The 13846-nt window shown below is 37.0% G+C and overlaps 1 protein-coding gene across 7 annotated transcripts in view; it reads left to right on the top strand.

Annotated features, from left to right (window-relative positions):
• VPS13B (vacuolar protein sorting 13 homolog B) overlaps positions 1-13846 on the top strand; it is a 416489-nt gene that overhangs the window by 322471 nt on the left and 80172 nt on the right. For all 7 annotated transcript variants that reach the window (XM_010709173.3, XM_010709170.3, XM_019614165.2 and 4 more), the window contains 2 exons: positions 669-1076; positions 12499-12698. In XM_010709173.3, the coding sequence (XP_010707475.1) occupies positions 669-1076; positions 12499-12698 (608 nt within the window). The remainder of the gene's footprint in view (positions 1-668; positions 1077-12498; positions 12699-13846) is intronic.

The raw sequence follows: 13846 nt of genomic DNA on the forward strand, positions 1-13846 counted from the left end.
AGAATGTGGAGTATATTTACATTTTGACACAAAAGGGCTACGTGTTTACCTTCCTACAAACTCAAATGAAGTGTTTGCCTTTCAGAAAGTTGTGGTGGTCCCTGGGAAGAAACAAGAAAATAAGATTTAGATTGAGACATGATTCTTCCTTTAGAACTGTAAATAGTGAAGATTGCTTGTAGTCCTTCTACTGATACTTCAATTCAGATTTATTCATGAAAGTATTGCCTCATTATGTTTTACCAGTGATTCAGTTCCTTTAATGAACCACAATAGGAATAATCTCTCACTGGTGATAGGTGACAGGGTAAATGGAAATGGCCTCAAGTTGTGCCAGGGTAAGTTTAGGTTGAATATCAGGAAACACTTCTTTACAGAAAGAGTTGTTAAGCACTGGAACAGGCTCCCCAGAGAGGTGGTTGAGTCACCATCCCTGGATGTGTTTAAAAACCATTTGGATGAGGTGCTCAGGGACATGATTTAATGGAGGGTTGTTATTTAGTCTTGTATGGTTAGGTCGTGTTTGGACTCGATGATTTTTAAGGTCTTTTCCAACCTGAGTGATTCTATGATTCTATGAATATCTCCAGTGAATGCTTATGTTTTTTCATTGCTTGAATAGCTGTGTTGTAACTTCTGATGTTTCTATCTCAAATTCTGTCCTACAGCTGACGTCAATGTGGATGTGTCCAAACCTTTGAAAGCAAATCTGAGTTTTATCAAACTTGATCAACTAAAAGAGTTTTTGAAGAAAATTATGACGACAAATGACAACAAGCCTGGGAAGGAGACTGCTCCATCAACTGGTACTCATCCAGATGAGGCTGTCGCTTCAGGAGCCAAACACTCCAGTACAAGGGGTTCACTACCTGCAGTGAACAGCAGTGCTGCACAGAAAGTTTCAGTACAAGAAAACCTGTGGCAAACACTTTCGTGCTTCCAGAAAATTTCCATTCACACCGTCCAAATGGTCGTTTCTATGGAAACCGTCCCACATCCAAGTAAACCTTGTTTGTTAGCTTCTTTGTCAAACCTCAGTGGAAGCCTGAATATTAAAGGTGGCCATAAAACTGCAGGTAAGAGTTTTTGATAATTAGAAGTGCTGCTGATTTGCGCGAGTGATGGTCCAGTACCCATTTGTTAGTGGAACTCCTATAGCTAGCCTAGTGAATGCATGGCAGAAAATAGCAAATCCACAGTAGAGTCTGTTTGCCAGAGTTCTCCTTGCAGTGAGGTAGCACCCAAGAGTGCATACTTTTGTAGTCAGTACACCCTTGATTGTAATAACTAATTTATTGACAGAATTCTGGATGGAATAACAGTTGCAAGATTCTGGGATTCTAATAATGCAGCATACACTTCAAAGAACAACATTTTGACAGTTTTCACTTAGAATCTACTTTTTCTTGTTAGGACCCAATAGTTCAGAGTCCTGACATATGCTACTATGTAAATACTTGGTCCTACAATTATTCTGTTCCAGGCTTATAAAGTTTTATATTGTTACATATTTCCTCTGCACAGCTGAGAGGCTCACAGAGAAAATGAGGGTGCCAGTCCCAATGGCTGCTTTCATTGTTCCAATAATGTGAATGCCAGATACTCGTTCAAAATGAAGACATTTTGAATATCTGCATAAATTGTTTTATTAGTCTTTTAGTATAATTAACAAGATGGTACATTTGCATGATCTGGAGGTGAGCCAGATGTTGGTATTTGACAGAGCTGCTCAAGCAATGAAACGGTCCGTAGCTGAGAGCAGTGAGTTCTAGGCCAAGCTGGGTGGTGATTTATTTCTTTTTCATCAGAAATATTTCTCCTAGGGCCAGCAAGTTTCAGTACTTCTTTATTGTTTTAAAAGTTAAAAATGAAAAATTTAAGATTCAGAGGACTTGAAAGCCTGTGAAAGTGCTGGAGCCTGAAACTCCTGATTTATCCATAAATAAACAGCAGTGCAGGCAGGAGCGGTGACTGCATTCCCACGCTTTTCCAATCATATCGCAATCCTGGCATAGAAAGCCCAGCGACAGAGTAAAGGGTCTTTTTAATATCCTTTAAATAGTTCTCGTTTTCTTTGTGTGTTATAATCGTCTTTCTTTCCATCACTTCCCCTTTATCATTTATACATTATCCGTCCCATGGTATATTATGGTGTCCACAGCAAGTTCAATATATCAAAGCCGAGTCTGTTCTGTCACTGCACTGCAAAGCAATTCGGCAGACTCAGCAGAGTGTGTCGCTTACGCTGGAGTTCTTCATCCTCCCAGAAGGAGGACTTACCTAGCCGTGTGCGTTAAGGTTTCAGAAACACTCTGCTGCAAAGCTCTCTGCCTCAATTTTGTTGATAGCCTGAGTAAATATATCTTCATCTTTCATGTCACAATCCTCAGCATGTTTGTAGCGTAACATGCAGTCTTAAATACAGCAGTACTGATCCTGAATGAATGAAAATGGAAACTAGGTTTTCTGTATAAAGAACAGCTATTACCAGACAGTAAATAGACCTCAAAAGACTCTTTTAACATTTTATGCAACTAAAATTGACGTATCTTTACTTTATGAAAAAATAAATGCATATGCATGACATTTTGCATGCAGGTGTGGCTGTGCTAGAAATGGTTCTGTTACAAGTAGTACAAAAGATACACTTTGGCAAAATTGATTGAAACCATCCAAAACCTTTTAATAATAAATCGTTTGGATTTTTGTATAAAATTATCAGCTTGCAATTAAAGGTCTGATAGAAACCAAAGTGAGAAATACAATTTCAGGGAACAAGTTAAATTATCCTACTTGGGGGAAGCAATGTTATGAGCTTGTGTTGAATTGCTTTAAAGAATGCCACAGTTACTAACTAGATTTGCTTTATTATTGCAAAGAAATTATGCAAGTTAACTCAATTTAAAAAAAAAAAAAGTGTGGTAGCTGTGTCTTGGGAGCAAGGAGCATTTAAATGTGTCAGTTCTTCACTACTTTTCCTCTTGCAGAACATTTTATAGATGCACCTTTTGAGCTGAATGGGCTTCATGTCAGACCTTTTTACAGAATGAAACTAATACACAAATACTTCACTGTGTCTTTGATTTTACAGTCAAATAACTATTGTGACCATCTGCAGCAGCTGCATTTTACGAATTATTTGCTGAACCACACTAAGTGCAATGACAAAAGTAGTCATCTCAGATGTACTGTTAAAACAGAGAAAGAAAAAGGAGCGTTGCTTGCCTTTTGTACAGTATGGCCATCTGCTGTACAGATGTTATTATATAGAATGACTTCAGATACAATAATTGTAGAAAATTTTCATTAAAACCTCAACAATTTGCACTTGTTTACTTGAATCTGCATAACTCCCCAGTGAGACAACGCAATACGCTTGGGGTTTCTTTGGTTCTCACTGGCTTTCTCTTTGATCCTTTTTGATGTGCTGACTTTAATAAACATAGTTAAAAACACTGTTCAAAAACATCGTGGAAAAAAACTACAAAGGAACAATTACAGCAGTAGAAACTACTCTAATCCCTTACTTACGCAAGCTATTTTTAGTGAAATATGTTTTTTTACACATTTTATGTGGTGGAGTTTTATAAACAGTGTGAACGACCCCTTTTCCAGATGAGCTTTAATGCAGGAGATGAAGTTGTTTTCTAAGGAATCCTATTTGCTACGAATTATTTAGGAAAAAAAAAAAACAACCTCATATGAATGTATCGTCGGCATTTCTCCTCCCTTATAGGAGGAAAACAAAAGTGCGTGACCCCATTTAATGCTTTGATTCTTCAGCTGAAATTAAGAAAAAAGCCTGCTATATAGGGATTTTTTAATTATCAGTTTTCCCTCTAGACTTTCATGGCTTACTCACAAAAGATAAAGCCTTTCTCTTTTAATTATTCTTTTTTTTTTTTTAGGAATGTTAGAAAGTTGTACTTTCTGCAAAACAGCGTGGCTAATTAGTTGAGTTATTTCTTTCACTTCTAACAAATGTAATTATTGAACTCTCACGTTACAGTTGGATCAAATTGAAACACCTTCATTTCTACTTATCCTGCTGCACTGTTATTACAACCCCAAACCTTTAGTGTTTCAAGGGACTTCATTTTTTGGACTATTTTCGTGTTTCAATGCAGCAGTTCCTTATAACAATGCAGTAAGTATTTCTGCTAGAACACTTAAGCTCTCCTCTGTACTTACCCTGAATATTTTGCTTTTAGCAAAGTATTAGTATTGTACAATGTCATGCAGTATACTGGGGGGAAAAAAATCCCTTTCCCCCCAAAATGTTATTAATTTTACTTTAGAAAAGCCTAAAGGTATAAGTTTTTCTGGTACCATTAAGGACAAGAGCTTAAGTCATATTGATGTTAAATAACATAATTAATTGTAGTCATTTTAGGTTTTGTAGCTTAGAGTTACAAGTTAAAACTTGTGCCCATCTCATAGAAGCAAGTAACAAGCATTTAGTTCACTTTTGAAACTTGGTTGTACTGCTGATGAAAACCTGAAGTTTGAAAACTGTTGTTAGACCTGGTTCAGTGATTTTTGTCCTCTAAGGTATGTGACATCTTCTGCAAAGTGGCTGCAGCTCTCAAGGGTTGCAGCTTTACAATTGCTTGGGATCTGTAACTCACTATAGAAAGTCACATGCCGTTTAAGTCTAAATCACTTTTAGTAATAAATACTAGGAAACAAAGTGATTCTACACATATGACTTCCTGTTAATTTACGTTTGGTGTTGAAATTAGCACTATCTACTTGCCAGCAGAGCAGATAAAGGAGAGAACTGGAGAACTGCACGCTCCCCAGACAGCAAGAAGCCACGGCTCTCAGAGGAGCCTAAATATCCTCTGGCTGGACACAGAGGGAAGCCTTGCTGTACAGTGCCTGAAGTTAGGGAGCTGTGTACATTAAGTGCTCCAAAGATCATACAGTTCCCCAGCCCTTTGTCCCATATGCGGATATATTTACTTTAGTATTTTAAGAAGGGGAAAAAGTAAATGCTAGTTGTACATATGATAATTACAAGTACTTTTTACTAAACATAAAAAAAATTACATACTTAAGATATTTTTCTGAAATATTAAAAAATAAATGGTGCTATTAATTGGTGGAGAACAAAGACCAGACTTGATTTTGGGGTTAACTGGCTCTCTTGAGAAAACTCTGCTAAGGCGTTGTCATAGCCTTTGGATGCTGCAGATATGCAAGTTAGCCCATGGGGAAATAAAACATTAAATTAGATATGACTACCTAAAATAATATGCAGCAGTAACAAGCCATTTACAACACCCAGAAGGCCTTTGTTACTTTTAGAAAGAAATATAAACTCTTTCCAACACTTGAACAATAGGAAATTAATTCTTTGTCAGTAAAAGTCAGAGGACAAACTAAATATTTAAATGGCCACTGAGGATTGAGGTGGAAGTGCAGCTTGTAGACAGCTATACAAATCACTAACAAACCTTAATGAATATTGGGTGTGGGCATCGGGGTCCTGTCAGATTTGACACCGTGTCCCAAGTAGCTTAAGCCCAACACTCAAGAAAAGGTGGAGACCTCATCAGGTCTCTAACATCTGGGATTTTATTTGTCATTTTGGCATACCCTGCAAGCGCAAAAGAAAGAGTAAAAGGGGATTATCGTGACAATGAAATGAGTTACTGAATCTTGTGATAATGAAAAGCAGAAGAATTCTAATTCCTTTCTATAGTCCCTGAGGTGGAGGTGCGTTTATAGTTCTGCAGAAGTATAATGTAGGAGGGAAGAACAGATGGCCTAAAATCCATGAAACAAGACACCACCTAATCCCAGCACTGAGTACCACTATTAATCCTGGTCAGATTCCCTACTGGTACTTCGTAACAGGGTTCAGAATTGCTACTGAGGAACCAGCATGTTCACTTGGGGAAAAGAAGAAAAAAAAAGAAAATTAGTTGTAGGTTGTTGACTGAAGCGCTGCTGTTGTGGAACTGCATTTAAGGTTGAAATATCTTATGGTAAAATGGTAAACTCCAACTGAAATTCAATTCGGAACATATATGATTGATTCTGTATTCTCTTCTGCTTTTATTGTGAAAGTGTTTGCATATTTTTGAGACCAGGATTTCTTTCGTTACGTGGATCCCAGTGCTTTACGTAGCAGTGGTATGTTATTTTCACAGTACTTGGTTCTGCAGAATTCCCTAAGAAATATAGATCATGAATGCCGAGGTTTTTATTTTTACTTTTGACACTTTGTGCCATTATTTCAGCTCAAACCAGAGGACTTTTTAAGGACATTTTGCAGTGTGCGGTACAGAAAGCAGCAATCAGTTGCTACTGTTTGGTCTTAAGGGCCAGTTCACAAGGTTGCTCAAATTGCAGGCATGCTGGCAGCACGTTTCCTCTTTTTCTGTGACAAGAGTATTTTTAATGGGATGAGATCACCGACTTCTTACCCAGAGAAAGCAATTCCATAGGAACTCCAGGTGACTGTGCCCGTGTATTTCCACACTTGGCCTCGTGCTAGCTCTGTTACTCCTGCAGCTGCTATGAGTTGAACCAAGGCACTCATGTGTTTGAAAACCGATGCAACGGGAAAGGAGTGTCCAGCAAGATCACCTTCATCTGACACACTGGGGAGGTCATTTTAATGGCTGGGCTAGCACATTTTTTAATTGAAGAACCTCTCTATGCCCACCTGTAAAGCAGTAGCAAGAATGTTTAGTCACTTTTCTAAAAACTAATTATATCTAAAGGTAAAATATTTATGAGACAAGAACTAAGTATTACTCGTGTTGATATAGCTCTCAGTTCTGAAAGCTGGCTTGACAAATTTGAAATGAGCACTTTTTTCATTGTTCACTACTATTCATTTTTCTCCACTTAATTGAAATAGGATAGGACAGTACAGCGGTTTACACATATATTAAAATTATTGTATACCAAAAGCAGCCTGGAACAAAACTGAAAGTCCCTTTAGATTAGTACACTCTCTCTGACCAGACATCACATAATCCAAAACTACCAGATCAACAAGTGAATTGAGATTTTTCAGCTATTTAGTATTCAGTAGTGTAATGAACATGATGTACCTGCCCAGTTATTCTTTAAGGGAGATGAGCTCATTTCAGATAGATAACCATCTTTGACTTTTCTTCTGATTCATCACTGACCTGAACTCCATTTGAACCTTGTTAGACACAAAACAAGCAGGATTCCTGGCTTGAGCTATAAAATATAATTAAGCCCTTTTGAAATGATGTGTAAAAGAACATAGCTTTACCCCCACTATAACCACCACCACCACCACCACAACCAATAAAGTTAAATCAAGCACTGCCTGTAATGGATTAAAATAATAAATGTTCCTGGATTTTAGTGTTTGAAGTATTTGAAGAAAACAGGCTCCCAGCAGCCAGGACTGCTGAATGCAGGGGGACATTTATTAGTGACGAATTCAAGGATTTGGCCTGTTTAAGATCATTACTTTCTGTTTACCGTGTGTTACACATCTCGTGTTTTTACAGAGCCCACATGTGTCCATATGTAATGCTGAACAACTCTCTTTCACTAAAGAATAGTTAATTGGTAATGTGTAAATACTGTTCTCATGGGGAGAATGAGCTATCATAAGATTCAGCTCGACACTAATGAGAAATCCAGTGCGGTCAGTGGATTATTAACTAAATCTCTCCTGGAAAATTGTTCTTTACTACATCTCACCATTTGTTTGCTACTGCTGTTTCCAGGATTAACTAAATTGGCTGTTTCTTAAACAAATGACAGTATTCCCCTTGTAATTATTTCCATAGCTTTGTAACCCCATTTTTTGTCAGAAGCCACTTCTTAGAGGATACCTGTCAGCAAAGCATTGCAACTGTAGCACAACTACTCAATAGGTGAGGTATCTCAAGTTTTCTAAAGAGGAAAATAATACATGTGGATAATTACACCTAATACACATATGTTTATGTAATCATAGCTGCCTTAGTATCTGCAGCAATTGTAACATAGATACTAAATGCAAATATGAAGAATGAATGTTCCAAAGCAAATATCACAGATCATTACCGTTGTAATGTGTGACATTAAAGTAGAAGGTACTATGGAGAGCTGCTTGCTCATTACCCTTCAGCAGCCAGATGCTGTCTGTGCTGTCCAACCGTGGAGTATACCAGTGTGCCGCGTTGTTGCTGACCCCATGGCACACATGCATCTCTCCTGGTCTGAACCCGCACCACAGGTTCGGAGTCTGGGTCACAATGTTGCTCCTGAGCTGACTCAAACTGGTAAAAGCAATTTTTTTTCCCAGAGAGAAGATTTGTAGCAAAGCTGTGACTGTTTTCCAAAAGACTTTTCGAAATGTAGCTTGTCCACAGTCCAGTGTAATTTGTTCTATTTATTACGCGTGGTTCTGTTTTCTTAAAACTCTTTTCCCATGTAGAAATTTCCAATTAAAATAATGCTCTATGTTGTATTAGGTGGCAGTGCAGAGAACCAAACAGGATTTACAGCTACCTAAGGAAGAGTAGTGGAGTGCATTACAAAAGAAAAAAAAACTCCTGCTGCATTTCTACTTGTTTTATTTGGAGTCAATTCAAATATCAGCAATTCAAAATGTAAAATAAAGTGCCCATAGTTAATATCTAAACATCGTCTCTGCCTTTGTCTGTGAACCATGAAAAATAACAGAGTTCATTCTAAACACCTTTTTTGCCTACGCGCTGATTGTTACTGTAAGCCGTGGTTGTTTCAGTGTATTCACTGCATCCTTCTCAACAGGCCGCTCTGGGTTTCTGTACATGCATACAAAGAGATTTACACAGAGGGCAGTTTAACATGGTTAAATCAATATCTTTTTTCAATAAACATCTCTTACTGATGGTAACTCCAATGTGTTTATGTTGCAGCACTCAAATTCTATGAAACATCTTTATATTAGCATAAATTAAGTCTTTACTGACTGACAAAGAAGGCTGTCATAATGTCAAACCAAATGTTGTCTTTTAGTAAATTTTCTTCATTATTCTCTTCTGATGACCTCTAAGTGTAATTTCTGTGCAAGGTGATTCCTAATCCCGGTGTTTTTCAAACCCTCCTACATTATTCCCAGCTGTGTAAAAATATCTGGATATACCTTTTGAGTACATGTCATTATAAGGAAAGCTGTACTGAGACAGAAAGAAGCCCGACAGAAGCTGTGCTTTGCTCAGTTAGAATGGCAGTATGTTGAGGTGCTGCTGTGGGTCAGGGTGGGGTCTGACAATGGAGGGTTTGCAGCATTCTTTAAACAGTGTCTAAAGCAAGTGCTTCATATTTATTAGTCTCTTGGAGGAGTATATTAAGAGTCATGAAACCATTTGTTTCTAGAAGTAAATTATTGCACGTACTGAAAAGTATGTTGGTGTTCATCAGCAATAATCCAAACAGAACAAGTTAACTTCTACATATCACAACAATCGTTTATGAAGATATATGACTTCTGTGTGATGCTATCTCAAGTTCACTTCAGATGGAGACTTTGATTTAATCTGTTTAAACTTAAGTTACGGTTTTACAATAGAAGTTTGTGAGAGACGCATGGAAGGACTGACTGCAAATAGTGCTTTGGAGGGAAAAAGCAGGAGAAATATTTTGCGTCTTTGCCTTTCTGAGATGATTGTTTCAGTCTTAGGAAAGCAACTTCACTCACTGAGCCTATACTTGGAATTTCAGGATGACATTTAGCAATGCTAAAATAAGCTCCTTTCCAGCACATACTGATGTTTCTTCACTCCCTTCCCCTAGGATGTGAGATTATTTCTTTTCTTATGTCATCCTTCTCGGATTTCTGTCCTGGTTTGTGGTACCCCATTGAAGCTTTCCCTATACCCAAAGATTTCTTTGTTTCCTATTGCTTTTTAGGGGCTGTGCATTCGCATCAGTTTGTGCAAACTCATCTCAATGCTCTCTGCATTCATTTATTTATTTTTTTTATTAGGAAAATAAATGCTTTTCTCTGAAAGAGTGGTCAAGCACTGGAACAGGCTGCCCAGGGTGGTGCTTGAGTCAGCATCCCTGGAGGTGCTCAAGAACTATTTAGATGTTGTACTAAGGGACACAGTTGAGTGGAGAAATACTGGTGGTTGCTGGACATTTGGACTGGATGATCTTGGAGGTCTTTTCCAACCTTGGTGATTCTATGATCCTATTTTAATTTTTTTTCCATTAAGAGTGCAGAAAATTTTATACTAAGATTCACTTTGTTCTCCAAAATACAAGTAGGTAGTACTGCTATGAAGAACAATCTTAACCCAGTGAGAAAAGAAATCTCTCACTGGGTCTGTGAGCTTTACCTGAAATTTGTAGAATTCAGGCTGCGGAGGTGTTTGTATTGTGTATTAGTTCAGAATTTACTAACTTCATCTTAATTGTGTCTTCATTTCTTAGTTGTTTACACAGTGTTTGAGAAATGCGCTGCTGATTTTCAAACAGCAGGATTATGTGCTGAATGCTCAGTTTTGTAGTAAAGCTGTTGGATATTGTGTTTTCTTTGTACTGCAGAAGACTGCAAAACGTAATCCTTCCAAGTGTAACCCCAGTGAAAGAAAACATAAATAAAACCACTTGTATTCTGGCATGCCTTTTTCCCTTTTGTTATTTCTGCAACTTGGCATATACTCCAGTAAAACTATAGAACATTTCTATATATTGCAGAATTGTGCATTAGTTGCTGAGAATTTCTCCTCTTTAAAACCAAAGTTTCATGTAGACTTTATAAAAAAACGAATTTCCAAATACTGTAATGCCTCTAAAAATAACCAGTCTGAGCATAGCAGTTTCATAAAAACGCCTTTTTCTTGGCATAAGACTCTATGTGAGGTTGATAATGTTCACCAGTTTTGCAGAATAAAGTCCAAACTCAGACCAAAAGGAGAGGCATCACAGAATGTTGATGTTTGCATTCTTAATTATCACTGGAGATTGCTGTAAAAAAAAAACAAACTCTGAATGGTTTCTGACATGTAAGCCTGTTACAGATAAGACCAGGCCCAGGCACTCAGAAGCCTGCCTGAAGAACCCAGGGCTGTCACCCCTTTACAATTCATGACAACAGCCTTCTTTGATTGGCATGAGGCAAGTGTTCAATCAAGGCCATGTCAATTTTACTAAATCTCAAACAACTCAACACTTATTCTTCTCATTTGTGATTTCTACTCAAGTACAGTTCAGTGCAGTTGCAGCTATTGTGAATGTGAACCATGTTCTTAGTTGGATGCTGGAGTAATAGGAAAAAAATGAAACACAGTGTATTTCCTTCCATTGTATAAAATATGTCTTGGTATTATGGAATCATATCTGCCGGGATGCAGTCATCTTCCTCTGGATTCTCAAAGATTCATTGGAGAAGTTTTATTGTATGTATTCAAAACAGAGTTTTGAATTATTTTGGGGGTCTTTTCTACCTGCAAAGGTTTGAAAATATTAAATGAAACTGTCCCATGACATAACTGTATGTAAACCTTAGGTGTTTTTCAATCATTCACCTTTTGTAAGTATTGAGTTTCTTTAGAGAAGTAACCCATGGGCATTATGAAGTATGGCCATATTCAATATTCAACTATAAGCACCAGAAGAAAAAAATTAACCCAACCTCAGTTGTAGTACTTCTCATGCAAATATATTTAAGCATTACAGGGATAGTAAGTATGGTTTGTTTTATTAAATTGTGATTGCAGTAATTTAAGTTCACTAGAGATGTGAAAATTCTAGGTGTTTCTTTCCTGAAAACGTTTGTCTTTAATGTGAGGACATAAGGTCAATCATAAATCTAACCTGCCATTGTCTTTTTTATGTTTTATAAAGCTCTGTAAACTGCAGATGGTTATAATGTGAACAGTTTAGATTGTTTTTAGGTAAACACATGTTATATATTTTGAGTTACAGTAATGGCTTTGAATTATTTGAATTCAAACATTACCTTTATTCTCCCGCTAAGCGCTCCGAAGTCTAGCAAAGCAGTACTTAATAAGTAACCTGAACTAAAGCAAAGAGAATCATTCAAAATAAGTATTTTGTATCAGGTTAAAATATAATCAAGTGAAGCAGCTGTTCTTGTTCTTCGGACACTCTTTTGAAAAAATGTCACAGTTTAATGAAAAAAATGTCTCTTCTCATAAACCTTAAAATGCTCACACATGTAAAAAGTCATAATGTTTTGGCAAATAGTTCTTTGTAAGGAATGTGCTTGAAACATACCTGCTCCATAACTGCAACAGTGCATAAAGTATATGCAATAATGCTGTAAGAGCAAGCTGAAAAAAGAGTCTCGTGTTCTCTTGTCCAACTGTGAATCTCTTCCTTGGTCCAGAGAGCAGTTGTCCACACAAATAATTCCATGGATGTTGTGGGGCTGCTTATGTGAGAAACTTCTTACTGGTGCACATTCACAATCTCAACCTAAAGCGAATCCAGACGGCAATGACAAAAATCTGGGGAGACTAACTACCAGCAGGATAAAGTCTCTGTCTCTCTTTTCAGGAATCCATGGATCATGTTTTGTCCTGGACATAAAAGATTTCCTGCTTAAAACAAGTCTCAAAGAAAGAACCAGGTCTTTGATCGGCCCTTTTTGCTGCTCGGTTACCGTGGAAGCCAAGTGGTGTAAGCACAGCGGTGATCCTGGTCCAGAGCAATCTATTCCAAAAATGTACATTGATTTGAGAGGAGGACTGCTGCAGGTCTGTATGTGATGCTTGTGGATCTGATATTGAATTTTGACTGGCTTTGAGTGATAGAGATTTTACAAATAAATTGCACAGAAGCCTGTAAAAAACTTTGCAGATAACAAGATCTTGTTTGGTTGGGGGTTTCTGGTTGGTTAGTTTGAATTTTTGATTTCTTTATTTTTACCCTTTAAAGTAAGTCTTCTTTTATCAAAACTGAAGATTGAAAAATTGTGTACAATGTGTTTTTTTTTGACTTTTTTTTTTTTAATACTGCTTAAGCTATGCATTGTAGCTGTATGTGTGTGTTCCTCTAAAGTACTGGATCAGATTACTAACACTTAATATTAAGGACCCTGTTCTGATGTGTGTGTTTGTCCATCCGTGAGCTATGTGTCTGTAATGCCTCGGGGTAATCTTATGAAATGCATATCCTTTCTTTTTAAACTTACACGAATTTCTCAGGGGAGCAATTATAAACCTTGTTTGTAGTAATTAAGACTCAGTTTTCCGTACTGTCCTCTCTTTTTTGGAAGTGCCCATAACTTGAAACCAGTCCAAGAAGCATGGGAGTTCTTGAAAGGAAACATAGATTCTGTGGGACTTAAACAAGTGGGCTTTAAGACGTGTCTTGTTTTAATTATTTTTATTGTAGTATCTATACACACCAAATGTTTTAAAATAAATGTATAAATCAAGCATATAAAACACAAAAAAGGAAATCTTGACATTTAGTTGTATAATTAGACCTTTTCCCAGAATCAACATCAGAAGTTCGTAAAACCACAGCACATTGAATAGGGATAATTGAGTAATATAAATTTAGTGTATATAGTGTAATGAATAAAGTGAGTTTGTTTTTCTGCTTCTTTTTGATTTGTTGTTCGCAGGTTGGCTGACCACCTCTGTGTGTTATTACTAGAAGGATGTTATGGTGTTTGTGGGTTTTTGTTTTGTTTTTATAAATTTGGGTTTTTTTTTTACAAAGACCTCAAAAATATCTATAAATCTGAGAAAGTCATTTATTATTATACTGTGTTCTGTAGTAATTAGCTTTTCTAGAAAAAAAAAATATTTAGTGCAGCAGAATAGATTGGAGATTGTTGACAAAAGCATCAGCTGCTCTGTTTCGAATGAATTTTACCTCATCTAGATATATTCCA

Source organism: Meleagris gallopavo, chromosome 3 (assembly GCF_000146605.3).
Source record: "Meleagris gallopavo isolate NT-WF06-2002-E0010 breed Aviagen turkey brand Nicholas breeding stock chromosome 3, Turkey_5.1, whole genome shotgun sequence".
NCBI classification, from domain to species: Eukaryota; Metazoa; Chordata; class Aves; order Galliformes; family Phasianidae; genus Meleagris; species Meleagris gallopavo.